Source organism: Aplidium turbinatum, chromosome 8, assembly GCF_918807975.1.
Source record: "Aplidium turbinatum chromosome 8, kaAplTurb1.1, whole genome shotgun sequence".
NCBI classification, from domain to species: Eukaryota; Metazoa; Chordata; class Ascidiacea; order Aplousobranchia; family Polyclinidae; genus Aplidium; species Aplidium turbinatum.
Genome location: NC_137479.1, coordinates 7,531,377 through 7,548,701, shown reverse-complemented (window position 1 = coordinate 7,548,701; position 17,325 = coordinate 7,531,377). Strand labels below are relative to the sequence as shown.

General features: G+C 38.2%; 2 protein-coding genes across 2 annotated transcripts; both read right to left on the bottom strand.

The window, feature by feature from the left end:
* Window positions 1-234: 234 nt before the first annotated feature.
* On the bottom strand, window positions 235-3,900 carry LOC145776013 (monocarboxylate transporter 2-like). The gene is made up of 3 exons (XM_082587423.1): window positions 3,807-3,900; window positions 2,582-3,328; window positions 235-1,724 (listed from the first exon to the last, which is right to left on the bottom strand). Exons 1-3 carry the CDS (start codon window positions 3,898-3,900, stop codon window positions 1,597-1,599), a joined length of 969 nt encoding a protein of 322 aa, XP_082443549.1. The 3' UTR covers window positions 235-1,596.
* LOC145775183 (monocarboxylate transporter 13-like) lies at window positions 3,823-5,109 on the bottom strand. Its single transcript, XM_082586418.1, has 2 exons — window positions 4,833-5,109; window positions 3,823-3,950 (listed from the first exon to the last, which is right to left on the bottom strand). The coding sequence occupies exons 1-2, from the start codon at window positions 5,030-5,032 to the stop codon at window positions 3,941-3,943; spliced, it is 210 nt and encodes a 69-aa protein (XP_082442544.1). The 5' UTR covers window positions 5,033-5,109; the 3' UTR covers window positions 3,823-3,940.
* Between the last annotated feature and the right edge of the window lie 12,216 nt (window positions 5,110-17,325).

Below are 17,325 nucleotides of genomic sequence, written 5' to 3'. Positions count from 1 at the left end.
TTATGGGTCTCAAAAGTTTAGTCTAAGTATAATATGCCTTTTTACCCACAATTTGCCTGAGAAATCTACATTTTTAAGCTTAGCCTACATGTTTTACGCTCGGGAAAAAAATGCCCATTTCCCATCATTTACGCGCGAAAAGTGCCCTTTTTAACATAACTCTTGCGCTAAAAGTGCCCTTTTTTGAAAATTTGCCCACCCAGTCCCAATTTGTGAAAAGATGCTATGCCTGTGTCAGTGATTCAAAGCCTTTACAACTATGCGAAATTGCCAGGAATAACCTACCAAAGGCTTTGTCAGTCCGCACAGAAACATTCAAAACTAATCAACTAAACAAAATAACAAGTTTCGATGGCTTGGCTAAAAGGGGCGAGGACTGGTAATTACAATCTTGAAAAGTGTGCGATGCAGGAGGTGGAGTGATTGCAATTGGTGACGCAACAATAGTGCAGATGAATCGTCATACATCCTTAAGTTTATTCTTTCCAGTCGTACATAATGTTACGGGCATGATGGTTGTGGATGAATCTTTTCTTTTATAAATAGAGAGTTGTAGGCTGTGGGATGCACAATAAGCGGTTAAATAACAATTGCCCGTGGTTGACTTTGCAGCAGAAAATTAACTGAAATAACTGGTCAGATTAGGTAGTAAAACAACTGTTTATAATTACGAAAACTAATTATTGCCAAAACAAAAGGCGAAGCGTACTACCGAAGCAAATGCGCGCAGTTCAAAAGACATGGTGCCAATATCACAACGTGTAAGTTCGAAAAAGTTTTATTCTGGCTAGCAACAAAGCTTTATTGCACATGAAATGATGCTATTCAAGTTATCACAGCTGCTTCAAATATAGATTACAATGCTTTGTAGGTACATCATTTTCACAATTCAATGGCAAAATTGACAGTGTGTGATAATTTACGTGTTTTATTGTAACAATTTTGCAAACAAACAAAAGTCAACAGTTGTATTTGAAACAAAGTTATCTAGTTGTGACCAAAGTGAATTCAAAAATCAAGTTTTGCCGAAAAACATACTAAGTTGTCTTCTGCTGCGGAGGCTACGTAGTGCGTGTATGTTACGTCGTATAGTTTTTGGTGACGAGATATTATTTTGAGATAACATTACAAATTCACTACTTTTCTATCTTACGCTTTCTCAAATTCCAGGCTACACCACAAGAAACTGAAATGCATTCAACAGTGTTTTGAAATTTTGCAACCTTTCTTTCAAAGGCCTTCAGGTTTAACAATTTTTTAATAGGCGTAAAGTTGAACTGCATTTTAATGTAAGCTCAACTTCGCTTATATGTAAATTTTCGGGATAGTAGTCTACTGGTTTACGAATTCCCTGACAACAACATTTCAACAATCGGAAAACTTCACTTTGTCAATCTCGGTAACCGGCCCTACATCAAAAGCCTCTACAAGTATGCGAAACTACCCGGAATAATTTATCAAGGCTTTGTCAGTCCGATGATAAAGATTCAAAACCAACCAACGCAACGAAATTTGAATTTGAGCCAGTGTGGAATATTTTGAAATTTCTTAACACTTGCCATATTTCAACGCGACCTTCGAATTCACATGCAGTGGTTATGAAATGGTGACCTTTCGTCGTGATTTTCTTAGTAGAGGAATGAACAATAGACAAGCACCTAGAAACAAAACAGCTGCAGCAATGAATCCAACCCGTACGTCATTGTAAGCATCAATGAATGATCCTGAAAGAAAACATTTTTGTTAGAAATGAATGATTTGATATGATGTAGAATGAATGATATACCGATAATAAAAATGATAAATAAGCTAAGTTCTGAGTTTTTTACTGTTAACTCTGTAGTTACGCGCTCGACTCAAGATCAAGCGGCGCTGGTTCGACTCTCAGGGTGTGCGCTTGAGAACTGCTCTCTATTCAGTGGCACCTAGTGGAAGGAATAATTTCTCGGTAACAATATTTCAACAATCGGAAACTTCACTCTGTCAATCTCGGTAAACGGTTTTGCGTCAAGAGCCTCTACAAGTATGCGAAACTACCAGGAATAACCTATCAAGGCTTTGTCAGTCCAAGGTTAAAGATTCAAAATCAAACCAACATGCCTGTAAATTTCAAGAACGGCCACACAAATGTGACTCAAAGTTCATTATAAAGTCTAGAATAAGATATAAGATACATGCACTCATATGGGTTTGGCTACAATATTCAATAAGGTCAACATAAAAAAAGAACTTGGAACAGAAAAACTTAGTTTATACCTATGACAAATCGTCATGAAGGAAACGTTTAGACAAAATTATTCGCTCTTGGTATACAATGAAGCGTCTTAAAAAGACACAAAATGCCTTGCTCTTCAGAGGCATTAGACCAACATCTCTTCGATTGTCAGTCAGGTGCTCATTACTGTACATTAATTTACAAACGTTTGAAAAACAACAAAATATGCAGCTTAACTGCCTGTTGTCCCGGGCTTTCTCTTTGATTCATGACAAACTATGTATGACGTCTAATGTTGCTACGTAAACCAATAAGAGTACAACAACATAGTCAATAGTCATGTCAAAAATAAAACAGATTACTTACCTACTGCAGGTATGATGGCTGATGCAAGAACAGTGCAAATAAAGCCAACCCAACTCAATCCATTCTGCAAATTTTCTTCACCTACAGCGCATACTACAAGCGGCACCATCATTACATGGATTGTTACAGTTGTTACGTTAAACAATACACTGTTAACAATTAGCCAAGCATAGGAATTAGCAAACCATACAGCACCACAAAGAAAACAAGAAAGTGACATAGATATACAAGTCACCAATATAAAGTTAACTCTTTTGTGGTCGCCCACTGCGCTTAAAACCCCTCTCATGCCTATGCTAGCTCCAGACGATATTGACAAAAGAAGAGAAGCTACAACAGGATCAACATCCAATCTTTCAAGTGCTAGAGGAACGAGATAGCTTAAATATAAACGATAACCTCCATAAGCTGTCAGAGATATAAAAATAGCTATCCAGATTTTGTAGAGTTTTAAAACACCACAGGAAGAAATAATAGTTGACTTCATGTCTTGTGCTGCATCCGTATGCAGACGGATAGGTCTAAAGAGAGCTGAGGACATAACGCAATTAAAGCTCATGCCTCCTGTGATTAAAATAGCTCCTCTCATTCCGTATTGGTCGATGAGTATTTGAAGAAGAGGAGCCAACAACAGTGTTCCAAGAGGAGAACCAATCTGGGTTAGACTTAAAGCCATCATGCGTTTCTTCTTGAAATAGCGAGCAATTATGACAAACGATGAAACAGTCAGGTTTCCGTTGACGAATCCTAAAGACAATAATAACGTATATCGTGGTGTGTCTTTTTGGCGCTGTAATCACCGCAGCTATGCGCTGCTATCAACAATTTACAAAGAAGACAGTGCCATTTTTTATGCGATCTTCTTCAGTCAATGTGAATGCAAATGATTAGTAAATACCAAAATGATAAAGTATGCAAGGGTTAGGAGTTACCACTTGATTGAAGGTTATAGGCCTATTATGGAATTACAGTAGATTTAAATCAAAATCGCTAAAATTTTAATTAGGCTAAAACTTAGTGAGCTGTTGCATCATAAAAGAGGCTAAACGAAAAATCGACAGATACAGTACGTTTCAAAGCAGCAGATATATTGTGTAATTGCCCAGTCAGCAAATTAACCACTTTCAACAATGATTTGACGTCTGCAGACGTTGATTGAATCAATGTTGAAAGCACCAATTTTGCTGGCTGGGTATGTATATATTATACACTGTGTAGTACTTGCCTGGAATAAATCCAACCAAAATGTAAACGAGAATATCATTTCGTGCCACCCATGCTAGCGAAATGACGAGAGCAGACACGGCAGAGAGAAACATACATGCTCTGCGGAATCCAAATCGAGACGTGATCAGTGGACTAAATAAAACTGTAAAGCAACAAACAAAAACCACAGAGTAAATAACATGAACCGTAAAGTTCGCAAAACCGCAAAAATGTAGGCCTACATGCAGTGCCGGTCTTAGGTTATTTCGGGCCCTGTGCGGAATATGCTTTGCGGGCCCCAATGACAATGATTCAATTCAGTAGCATAGCTAGGTATTTTGAAAGGAGAGGGGGGTTGACAGCCGGCGGGCGAAGCCTGACAGCGTGTTCGCCAAAGGCAACACTTAAAGGCGGGGGTCTGGGGGGCCACCCCCAAAAATATTTGAAAAAATTCTTTGAATTTGGTGCATTCTGAGAGCATGTTTAACAAAAATTACTGCATTTTCTGAGTAAATTGCGGCCCCCCTAATTTGCGGCCCTGTGCGATTGCACGGTTTGCACACCTCAAAGACCGGCACTGCCTACATGTCATTTTCCCCGTATCATTGAACTTACCAACACATCAGGTCACAAACATAACAGGCTACCACATGGCCGCCTGGAGATGCGGACTAATTTGTTATCTCTATGCACGGTTTGTCATCAGGCCGTATATCTAGGTGGGCATCGCTAACAGTGTGGTAAAGTTTGAGCATGCAGGTGTACTCTAACTATAGCCTACCACTACTACCACTGGCATTAAAATATCGATGGTTAAGCTAAATCACATAGTCGCATAAAATCATCACCCCGTCCATTATCATCGTAACGTTATTGCATTAGTTTTAAAAGATTCTCAGGATGAGGATCTGTTCAAAGCATATAGACTATTATTAAGCTATAGTCTTTGTCTTATAATATATATCATATGACATTTGAACAGTCCTTCACAATGTAGACACCATTGAAATGCAAAATAGCGACTATTTTATTGCATATAACTTACTCACAGCCCAACGCTCTTCCAATCTCATATGCTCCATTTATCCACGTGACCTGCCCAAGACCAACATTGAATTCACGCATCAGGGGTTGATAAAATAATGGATAACATCCCATAAGGCCCCATGTAAAAATTCCTTGTATTAAAACTCCAAGAACAACCATCCATCCCCAACCCCCATCTGGTGGATCTATTGCTTCCATTAGTAAAAGTCACACATTTAAATTAGTTTCTAATTTCAAGAAGATGACACTGTTACTGTATTGAAACAGGTGCGTTTTTTATAAAAAAGAATATTTACAGCAATTTTTAGCCCAAGCTTAACATCGCTTTCAAGAGAATGTAGGTCTAGTAAGTTTTTTACACAGAGAATTGGCTTCCATTGCTATTAACATGCTAACGGAAGCTTTTTATGAAGTTTTAAGAATGGATCAGCCACTTTAAAAAGATTAGGAGCACATGCTCTCCTCTCCGTAGACGCTATGCTACTGTTAAAACCACTGCAGGCTAAACTCAATAATAAATTTCCGATTATATTACTTTAATCTACTGATAAATAGCAAAAAGAGGCTAATCACACATTGTTATTTAGATTCTGTTTTTTTACATGGACCCGCAGTTTTATCACGCAATAACAAGGAGTATTTTCGGCAAAATAAAGCTTTACGATTCAGGTTTAGGGATGATGATGAGATGATCTACAATGATGTATATTGTTTAGCCAACGACCAACCTAATTTGTCTAAAGTGAAACTAGCAATAGACGATAAATCTGTATAGCCTGGTGGCTAAGGTCTGGCTATTCTTCAATACAGGTCTACTGTTTAATGAAAACTTCTGTGCGATTTTATAATCAGCATGTTTAGCAACTGAAAGGTTTTGTTTGTGAGTGACATGCTGGTGAACCTAGAGTTAGACAAACAAATGCTGTAAAGTGATTTAGGGGTTGACAATGATTCTCAGTTAGCCTGTTATATACAAAACCTACTATCTTCTTAGTTTAGACCGCAACATTGTTTAAAGCAGGGGTGCCTAACTTTTCCCGACTTAAGATCTACTTTTCAAGTAACCAATCTCCTGAGCTCTACCAGACCAGCATCAATATCCCAAAACCATCGTTATCAATCATCAACATGAGCAATAGCCATAATTTCACATGTCAACCTACATTTATTAAAACGGTTTCTGGTAGGCTACCTGCTTCTCTTTATCAAAGCTACAACCAATAGTACATAGTATGCTGCAGATACAGGAAAACTCGTTAGACATGCAGTTCAAACGAATAACAACATGATAACTGTTCAAGTGTTCAGCTTCACTAAAAACTAGGCCTACCAGCAGGCCGACAAAATCCCAACATTCTCGAGCAACAGCTACAATTATAATGATTCAAATTTTTCGGCCCCCCTAAAAAAAAGTTGGCCCCCCCTTGCTCTGCAGTCTGGCTACGGCCCTACCAGTGAGATCAATACCACAGCAGCGTAAATATCCATTTGAATGAAACGTAATTATTCTCGCAATTCTACTATTTTTTTGTTGTTCTATGCAGGCTTACACCTAATATAGGCTATACTTACATCCCGGTAGTTGAATATTTACATCACGTGGACGGGAAGCGAATCTTCGTGGCACCTTCAAGCATGTCTAGGTCTTGCCAACAAGGCCTATGAGAGGGGGTACGGCGTACCCTTGAGGGCCCAGGACTGTGATTGTTGGGGGCCCGTAATTGTGATTTTGTAGTTTACGCGCAAAAATTTTTGGTTAAAACCATCCTAAAAGATTAAATTCAAGCATAAGAGCAGTTATTCTTTAGTCCCGGGAGCCCGTAATGTAAAAAAAGGGGCCCGAAAAGTAAGTGAATGCATTGCGTGGAAATTAGGTGCCCAAAGTGGTGACTTAATGCTTATTTACAAGCAAAAATATTTTGTTAAAAATATCCTAAATTAAATCATCAAAGTTGGTTGTTCTCCTGTCCTGGGGGGGGCATAGTGTAGCAAAAGCAGGGTTAAGAAAAAACCGGGTTTTTTTAAAAGCCCAACCCGCTAGTTTTTTTTTTTTTTTTTAAAGCCCAGGTAGGCTATTTTTGAGCTTTTTAAAAACTATTTGAAAAAGTTAGTTTCAAGCTTATTTTACTTCAAAATGAATTTCGGAGCAGGGAGCGCAGCCAGAGTAAAAAAAAGTCCTCTGCTAGGCATGTGGTGAATGAAAAAGTTAATGATGTTATAGTTCAGAGGTCACCAAACTACGGCCCGCGGGCCAGAACCGGCCCGCGCACTGATTTCATCCGGCCCGCCACGTGCTGCGGAAATAACAGCTGCACTACAACTGTTAAGGAAAAAAGTTACCAAAATTGTTCGTTCTTCTAGTTCGTTGTTGTATGTTGAATTTGTACATTTTTCCACCAGGCAGCCTATAGGTTGGTGTTCTGTTTTTATCATTAGGCCTCCACAAATGGGAACAGCCTAGGCCAAATTTGGAAAGATGTAATGTTTTTTCAAGAGCACGATGCCCTGTAGTGTATCATAGCAGGGGATAACTTTTCCAGCAACCTTTCGATTTTCATCACAACTTTGCTATTCCACCTCTGACTGTTATTTATTGTGCTCAATTCAAGTCAATGGAGATTCTAAATAGTTGTATATCTTTTCGCAATTTGCATCCCGCCTGCAGCTGTTAATCTCGCAGAAATCCGGCCCTCAGAGAAAAAAGTTTGGTGACCCCTGTTATAGTTGATGAACAAGATGTTATATTTGAGCCTTGGTAGAGAGCTTGACTTGTTGTACCAGATACATATTACACTCAGTAACGTTAACGGATTTAACATTTTTTGTTAAACACATAAAAAAAAACAAGAAAAAAACTATTAAATCCAACGTTTTTGACATCACATAGTGTCCTCATTAGGAATAATTATACGCTTATACATTTAAGAGAAATAAATAAATGAATTTGAAAATTTTACATTAAAGCTGTAGGTTACTACAAGTGATACCTCTCAACAGCACCATCAACAACTGACACACGAATTCAATGCAGAATACACAAACTGGGGAGGGACAGATCACATAATATGCACAACACAAAACAATAAATAATAGTTTTATTGCAGCCTGGTAGGCTACTATTATTGCGCACAGATGTCCAATTCTGCAGTAAAATGTTGTATGGTGTGCAATATGTCTAAGCAAACATCACGCGTTTTACAAATGAAAAAGGGGGCCCGGAGTGAGAGGAGGGCCCGGAATTACTCTTCGTACCCCTAGTAAAAATGTCTCTCAGAGGCCCTGCAGTTGCCAAAAACACAGCCACATGCTTTTGAGCGATGTCGAACTAGCGTCTTTTTGAAGAGGTGAGACGAACTGACACGAGAGAGAATAAAAATTATAACGTATACAATTTGGATGACTGCTAAAATGCGATAATTCATAACCTCGTATTATTTCGTTATTGTGTAATGTTTAAATTCAGTTTTGTTATAGGCCTACAACATTGTGCGAACACCTTCTGATAACTTAAAATTATAATTTGAGTAACAATTATTGTGTGGAAATAGTTTAATGGAGTTAGATAGTCAAAATAGTTAGAATATCCATCAGGCAGACAGAATTTATTAGACAGCCAATTCACATTTAAAATCTCAATAAAACCATCCTTAAATGTAGGCCTAAGCTAAAATTACCACACTAAATATAAACGCACACGAAACTCTATCTAGTCTACGTTCTAATCTAATCTATAGAGTTGAAAATACTGTATTTTATTGGAATGTAAGTATGTAACTGAAAAACAATAATCTAAATTACCCCCAAAAATATCAAATTACCCCCTGGGGGTAATTACTCACAGGTCGAGCACCACTGGCTTACACTGTCAAGCTGTGTCACATCTTTGCCTTGACGTTGTAGTAGCCTACTGCTTGCATGTGAAGGACGTTGCATAGGTTACCAGGCTGCAACCTGCTTGACTGCAACTTAATTTTAAACGTATTCAAAAAACTCGTGATGTTGGCTACACCATTACCCTTACCTTGCAGCTGTACATTCAATACATTAACCTCGCCGATTTATTCAATACGCCAGGCGATTAATTAAAGCTTTGCAAGAAAAAAACTTGACTTTTCTCATCATATTCTAACTACAGTTGGCAAGAATTTTGAAAAAGTTTTCAAGATGTGAGTTGTAGTGTCACTTGAACTATAATCTCAAGTAACGTACAGGAAGGAAAAACGTCGATCATTTCTGTTTCAATCGAAAACATCGACTTCAGTAGCACAAAGTCTACCCTTTTGCGGCGTTAGCAAACTACTGATCTACAACCCTTTGACGTAAGCTTGCCTTTTTGTTCCACTACTTTAACACGAGTCGCATAAATTGCTGCATCAACATTCAACACCACGCGACAGTCAAGTAGATCATTGACCAAAATAGAGAGCAGATTCGCTTGAGTGAATTTCAGAGTCAGACAAAGCGATTTTAGAAATAGACGTAGCCTATCAAGCTTAATATTTGAGAGTTGAATGTTTCATTTTGTGTGATAAGAAAAATTATAAGCTGCGTATTTGACTACATGATGTCCTTTTCAACAAGTACATAATACTTAGGGCCTCATTGTAAGCTACGCATTTTTGTTGTTCTGTGTGTCCGTATATTTTCTTGTTGAAAGAACAACAAACCTTTTTCTAATTACATTGTCATCTGCATTGTTGTGTCATAACTCTCTATTATTATTTTACTTTAAAACCTGTTTTACACGTTTGTGATGCAACAAAACCATAAAGACTGCAATGTGGTACAAGATCCGAACCAAACCTTAAGGTTAAGCATTCAAGAATTAGGGTTCATAAACATAACAGTCAACAGTCTTAAAACTAATTGAGCTACTCAGTGGGAAATAACTGAACAGAAATATTTTTTTAGAAGGAACGTTGAATTAAATTTAAAGAAATCTAGACAAAAATATATCGTTTTCATTTCACTTACAAATAGTTTTGTAAACATTCTACCAGTGTATAATTTTTTTTTTTGAAATACCAGACGATATAAATACAGTTACAATGTATTGGTTTGAAGATTTTTTTGATTACAGGGCAACTACCTGAACAATTGTAGCCTAATTTGCTAGTACAGTATAACGTTACATCACATTTAGGCATAAAGGTAGTTTTGAATTTTTTAAAAACGTAGGAAAGGTTTATATTTGATAAGTAGCCTACAGCCCTACAGGTACATTGCTTTCTGCAGAAAAGCAAAAACTTTTGCTGATCAGGACTGATAGTTGGTTGAACACGATAAAGAAATGTTTTAGACACATTTGTAAAGAACCACATCAAGTGGTTCAAATTTCACTTGATGCCAAGCGATTGAATGTCGCATTTTCTCCTTTCGCGTACGCCAGGGTGTCCAAACTATTTTTAGGAGGGTTAAATTTCTCGTGAGGGCCAACGATTTGGTTTGGTATTGAATCCTTAAACCCAGACTAACAAAACCTTGGTAGGTTTATTCCTTGCAGTTTGGCATACTTGTAGAGGATTTTGACGCAGGGTCAGTTACTGAAATTGACAGAGTGAAGTTTCCGATTGTTGAGATGTTATTGCCGGGAAAATATTCCATCCACTAGGTCACTAGGTGCCGCTGAATGAAGAGAAGTCCTGAAATGCGTTCCTTTAATGCACACTCCGAGAGTCGAATCAACGTCACTTGTTCTTGAGTCGAGCGCGTAGCCTACAACCACTAAACTAAAGAGGCGGACGATTTTATCACATTTGGCACAATAAAAGACGCATTTCTGCAGGCTACTGTGTCACAATATTGTCATTTTTATTCAACAAAACAATATGCAAGTTTGAGCATTTGTTATTTAAGCCTAAATATCACGGAATATCTACATTTGCACCAGGAATTGAAACAGTCAGAAAGTTTGTAAAACGCAGCTGTTTCAATGTGAAGAATGAAACTCGAAGTAATCACAAAATAAAGAACCCTAAATGTAGATGCTTAACTCATGTTCAGCAATATGTGCTGAACATGAGTTTAGTATCTACATTTTGGGGTCTTTATTTTTTAATTAGATTATCCAGGCGTTCGTAAAAAAGTAGTTGATTTGCCAAGCTTACCAGAAGCTCAGCGCCACCAAAAACCTGGAGGCGAGTGTTCCCATTTTGCGAGTAATTGGTAAAGACCAATTATTTTGCCGTTTGACAACCATTTTTACATTTCTGACAGTCAAACCTACCACTTCTACACAAAATAAATGTTGCTTGATGTTGAAATAATGTAAAATAGCTGATTTTGTTAATTTTGAATGCTTTCTGAGCATTATGCAACCTGAGATATATCAGCCAATGTAAAGAAAAAAAGGTTGAGGTTTAGTAACATAAAAGGTAAGCTTGCATTGTCAGTGGCTCTCAAACAGAACTTCGAGTGGTCAGAGACTAAATTAAGACACTAGTGAAGAACAGTCCAGTAAATTAAGTGGGTGATTCGCCTGGGTCGACAGTTAGTCACTTTTTCTTCCCACAATCCTACCTCAAACTTTGTGTGATCATAAAACATCATAAGGTTGTGATGATAAAAAATACAAGATAACCTGTAGAAAACACAAAACATATAAACGTGTTTGAAATATCGTGCTCAATGAGAGGTTGACTACTAATAGCCCTCACCTTTGCGCACACCGCTTTTTCTATTCCACTTTTTCCTTTGTCATGCTTAGCAATCCGAAACATCTGTTGCTATTCTATTAAATGTACAGGTTTTAAATTAATATGCTGCTCATTTTCTGTCAATAATCGACTAAACTTTCTCACGCAGACTACTGTCAAGTGCCGTTGATGCCCCACTTGAAGCATTAGTTGGAATTTGTGCTGTGGTTTGAGGCTGTCAGCGAATGAAAAGCCAGAGCAGACATTGAACGATCAAAGATAGCAAATGTCTGAATATGATTTCAAGTTGCAAGTCAAACTCTCTGGCGTTATAAGATAGCCAGGAAGGCGTGTGCAAGTAAATGTAGAGGTAATTTTAGCATTTACCAACCGTTTAGTGCAGAGGTCACCAACATTTTTAAGAATTAAAGGGCCAGGTGATTGTGAGAAGAGATGCTCGTAGGCCAGATAACTGTTTTGTTCAAAAGTATGCAACTTATGGTGATGATTTATTCAGCTGCATTTAACAATTGACACGTTCCGTTATTGTAGGACAGGTGAATAGGTTGTGGGGAAAAGACTGATTGTTTTGTCACAAACCCTCAAAGTCACTCATACTAAATTTTTCGAAAACAGTTATTTTCAGGGATGGAGAAACCACGTGGGCCTGGGCCCACCTACTTTATTTTCTGGGTGGGCCTGGCCCACCCACTTCTGAAAGCCAAATTTCTTTGAAAAGGTAGCGAAAACGGCAAATCAGAGAGGGAGCTCCAAAAAAAGGTCTTCACTCATTTGATACACATAGTTTGATTGATTGATTGATTGAATCTTTGTCCTCGGACTGGGAAAGCTTCTTGGAGAGCTTAATCCTGGCAGTTTCGCATACTTGTAGAGGCTTTGAAATCACTGACGCAGGCCCGGCCCGGCCACCGAGATTGGCAGAGTGAAGTTTCCGATTGGATTATCTTTGATAGCTCAATGATGAAATCCAATCTTCAAACTTTTCTGTTGAGTCCATTATTGATGTGCAGCACGTGTGGGTGTGGTTGCGTGTGACTGGTGGAGCAATCTATCAATCAATATAATTATTTTCTATGCTCTCTATGGTTAAAAGTTAGAACAGTGATATCATTACATATGCACGTACTGTATAATGCTGCATATTACTACTCCCAGGTGGTATTATAACTGTGTGTGTATTGTTGCCTTTTTATTTGTGTGTAGGCCTACATCGCCACATTTTGTACAGCGCTAAAAAGCAATTCAACAATTTTGTAAATTTTTTTACCAAATCCGGCCCAAAAATGGAAAATTTTGCCGGTTGACACGAAAGGCAATTATGAAAACGCAATGTGTAAACCAGGGAACGGCAACCTTTTTCAAACAGCGGGCCAAAGTCAAACTTTACATGCTGGTCTTGGCCGGTAGTAGCCTATGCAATAGCCTGCCAGTTTTGATAGATTTATAGGCATGATTTCAAGGCGTTGACGTAGCCTAATGCCTTCAGAATATCGGCTAGTAATATCCTTGACGGGAATCAGCTGAACAAATTTACATCAAAATCTTTGTTTACTGCACGCATAAATACTGCCAGCTCAGCTGTAGGCTTATCTGTCGTGTCTGTGCTCTCATCTTTGCCATTGCGAAGAACTGTAGATATACAATAACTTTTTGCTAAATGTTACGTTCTCCGATATCTCTTCTTTTCGTCGAGTTACGGTTCTTGTTGAAAGACTTAGGCCTATATCTGAAAAGTAGTTTGTTTTTTTCTCTGGACATATGTTTTCAATAACATCCCTCTTACACTTTTTCCCAAATTCTCCATCACTAGCCTATACGATTTCTTGTCTTTTGCTATTGATTGTGCTACCTTTTAGCTAGCAAAAGAATAATCTGATTCATTGGTTTTCCTTTCCTTTGTAAGAGAGAAATTTGCTGTTTTAAAGCTATTTTTGAGTAGATTAACTTTGCCGTTCCTTGTTTGATCCATTAACTTGGAAAACATAATATGTTTTGTATCATGATGGCGCTTTATGTTGAGTTCTTTGTTTATACAAACAGAAACGCTGCAAATCAAAGACGTGGGCGACTGGGCCTACTAAAATGATTAATGAAAAGTACTTGTTCTTCCATTCGATTATACTGTAATAAACCACTGACCTGGCCACATATTATTATAATTTGCCGACTCCTGGTGTAAACGATTTGTAATATTAGAGATGCAACAATGTTATGGGGGTCTGGGGGGCTTCGCCCATGAAAGTTCGATTGACCTTGACTGGTGCGCCTCTGGGCCCACCTACTTTTAAAATGGTTCCTCCATCCCTGGTTATTTTTATTAGGTTTTAATAAAAAATAAGGATGAGAAACGGCAAACACATTACTTAAAACTTTCCACAGGGTTAACTTTAGATAAAAGTTCTATTTAGTATATATTTACTTTCTTTGTAGCCTACAGTTTGGCAGCCTGTTGGACCAACCTCGCGGGTTGTAGTTTGGTGACCCCTGGTTTATTGCAGCGTTGATCAGCACGGTAATACTATAAGCAGCTAGCAAATTAGTCTTTTTTACATTGGCTCAGCGTCTGCAGACGCTCAATCGTCTGTAGACTCTGCAAAAGATAAATCATCAGCAGACTTTGCATGGAGTGGAACCACGGTTGGCTTATTTGTAATCTGCAGGGGTCTATTAACCAATCAAAAGGCAATATTTAAATCAGCTGATTGTAGCCTAGTCATGCGACTGATGCACGTTAGAAAGCCTGGTCTAGAGGGCTAGGGAATAGCCTAGTCATTTCAATGGAGTGAGTTTGACTCCCACCCTTGCCATTACTCTTTTTTCTTGTGTAATCCTCAAGCAAAGTTTAAAGCAAAAACTGACTCTCTAGCTGGGCTAGTAGGCTCACAATGCTGCAGTCAGCTGATTTATTGAAAAAATTGTCCCATGTTGAAGTGTCTACCGGTCAAAATGTCCCATCTGCTGCAGCGACCTGCAAATTGCAAAAGCACTCACAGTCAGGGCCGGATTTAGCAGTAGGCAGAGTAGGCAGTAGCCTAGGGCGGAAAATTATTGAGGGCGGCAAAATATACGAATATATTGCATTGATAATACTCAGTGGTGTACGCGCATACAAAAAATATTGACGCCGTCAGCGTAAACGCAAACGTTCGAAAAGCATACGCCGTATGCGTCAACGTAACTTGTAAAAAAAGTTGGCGGCGTCAGCACATACACTAGCGTATACTCATTTTGTTTGCAAGGTGCCAAACATTCACACGGTATAGGCTAAACTACTCGAAACAAACAAGTTTTATTTTGAATTTCCACGAAGAAACACAAGCATCTGAAAGTGTTCATCTGACATTTTGCTGCGTTGTGGTTTCAATATTCTTTTCCCATTGAAAACATTCTTTCAACTGCAGCGCTAGAAGGTATTGGCGTGTTGTAGCGAAAAAAAGACGTTAAAAAGTATGCGTTGACGCTATGCGCTAAAAAAACGCGAAAATTTTACGGCGTAGCTTCAAGCGACAACTATCCAAAAAAATGTGGCCGTAAGCGTTAGCGTAAGCAAAAAGTCTACGTCGCAAGTCTACGGCGTAGAATTTGCGGCGTATACGTACATCTCTGATAATACTGTAGTAGCCTACGTGAATATAATAATTCACAACAGATATGTAGGAATCAATAAATATATTATCACATCACACACATTTATAAGCAGTGCGGCAAGTCATGTATGGCAAGTCATCGCCCCTAGAGTACTTCACGCTTGATTGGTTTTCAACAATATGCGCTGCTTGCGCTTCTTTTATTTATCTGTCTCGCTTAGTAGGCTACGGAGGACTAGGGTTTGTCTGTGCATTTTTTATTATTCTTTGTTCGGTTTGTTTCACTTTTAGTAAATTTAAAGGAGCCAAGAAAAAATGTTTTTAGTCAATGTTAGGTTGATGGAAAAGTTGCAGGCTGTTTTTTGTACTTGCCTTGATGCTTAAAGTATTTAAACAACGAATGATATCTTGAATGATCTCACATTTTTGAGGATTAACTCATCTTTACTTGTTTCTACAGACTTTGAAAAAATTATTGATTTGTTTGCAAGAGAAAAAGCCCTCCGGAAGCGATATTAAACAATTAGTTCATTATACAATGACATTCATTGATGTACCGTATTCAAATAAACGTTGCAAATAACTTTTTGTAAGGAATTGAAAATATAAATCGTAGCGCACCATTAAAAATTTTTTTTTGAGGGGCGGCACTTTTCGTATCTGCCTAGGGCAGCGCTTAGGCTAAATCCGGCCCTGCTCACAGTTGCAATCAGTGTAAAAAAAACTGCTTTTCTGGCCGGGTAGGCTGTTCATTGTTCAATGATCATTGTTCAGTCATATTTCTTGTATGGGGTGCTTCCCACAAAACATGCAATAGGAAGAAGTATTTACCTGCGAATAAGTATTCAGATAAACGGTTACTCAAAAGTTCACGGCGAATTTGACGTCACAATATTGGCTCCTTGTTAACCTAAGATTGCCTACCTTCCTTAATCAAAGATTTTCACAACTAAATACAGTTCTAACACAGACTTGTCCAAATAACCTTCTAAGTTCTAACCTACAGTATGTTGTTTAAAAAGCTTACGGTGACGGTACCGTGTTTGAAAAATGATCTTTTGCCCTCGTGACTAGCTTTCTTTTTGTTTACGACCTCAGGCTATGTGTATAAAAGCATAATGCTGTGTTTTAAAGTGAAATTAATTCGCGGTTCAGTTGCGTGCACTGCACATAATTGCTGTCTAATCAATGCCTTCTGCTGAGATCAATAAACGTTTGCTGAGCTGGAAAAGGTCGACGTCTATGAGGGGTTGGTTGGTTTGGTTTTGAATCTTTATTCTCGGACTGAAAAGGCCTTTGATAAGTTATTCCTGGTAATTTTGCATACCGTACTTGTATAGAATTTTGACGCAGGGCAAGTTTCCAAGATTGGCAGAGTGAAGTTTTCCGATTGTTGATATGTTGTTGCCGAAGAATTATTCTATTCACTATAAGTGCCGCTGAATGGAGAGCAGTCCTCAGAACGCGTTGCAAGCGCACACACCCCGAGAGTCGAAACAGCGCCGCTTGATCTTGGGCTGGCGCGTAACCACTGATCTAACGGGGCAAAGAGAGTAAACATTCATCATTCATCATCATTTTCAGTCTGTGAGAGCCCACTGCAGAGCGTAAGCCTTCCCCTTTTCATGCCAATTTACATGATTATGTGCTAGTTGGTATCAATTGGTTGTATTGCATTGTTTGTCAATGTCGTCCCTCCATCTTACTTTTGGTTTTCCTTTCTTTCTTTTGGTTTCTCGTGGTGTCCATGTTGTTAATTTTTTAGTCCATCTATTGTCCTGATATCTTGCTATATGACCTGCCCAGGACCATTTTATTTTCTTGATTGTGCTTAATATATCTCTCAAACATTAGCAGTTTCAAATCAGTAGACTACCATCAAAAACATTTTCGAGTATAATTAATAATATGTAGGCCTAGCTTACTTTATTTCGTTTTCAAAAATATAAAAAATCTGCATTGGAAGCCCAGAACTCGGCTGCATAATAATTCATTTCTTTCGTATATCCTTGTATTTCAGTTGTATTTTATTTCAACTGTGTTTTTATCATGAATCCCTGGTTTACAAATCAATAGCTTTTTTTCCTAAAGTCTGAACCTTAATTCATTTGTCCAGGCAAACACTCACAAAAGTATTTCAATAAAATTTAATTTATGTCGTGGAACCGGTTTTCGTTCATTAGAACTCTTCAGCACAACTGGATCGAAACAAAATTACTTGAAACAAAATTTAGCCTACAAAATAAAT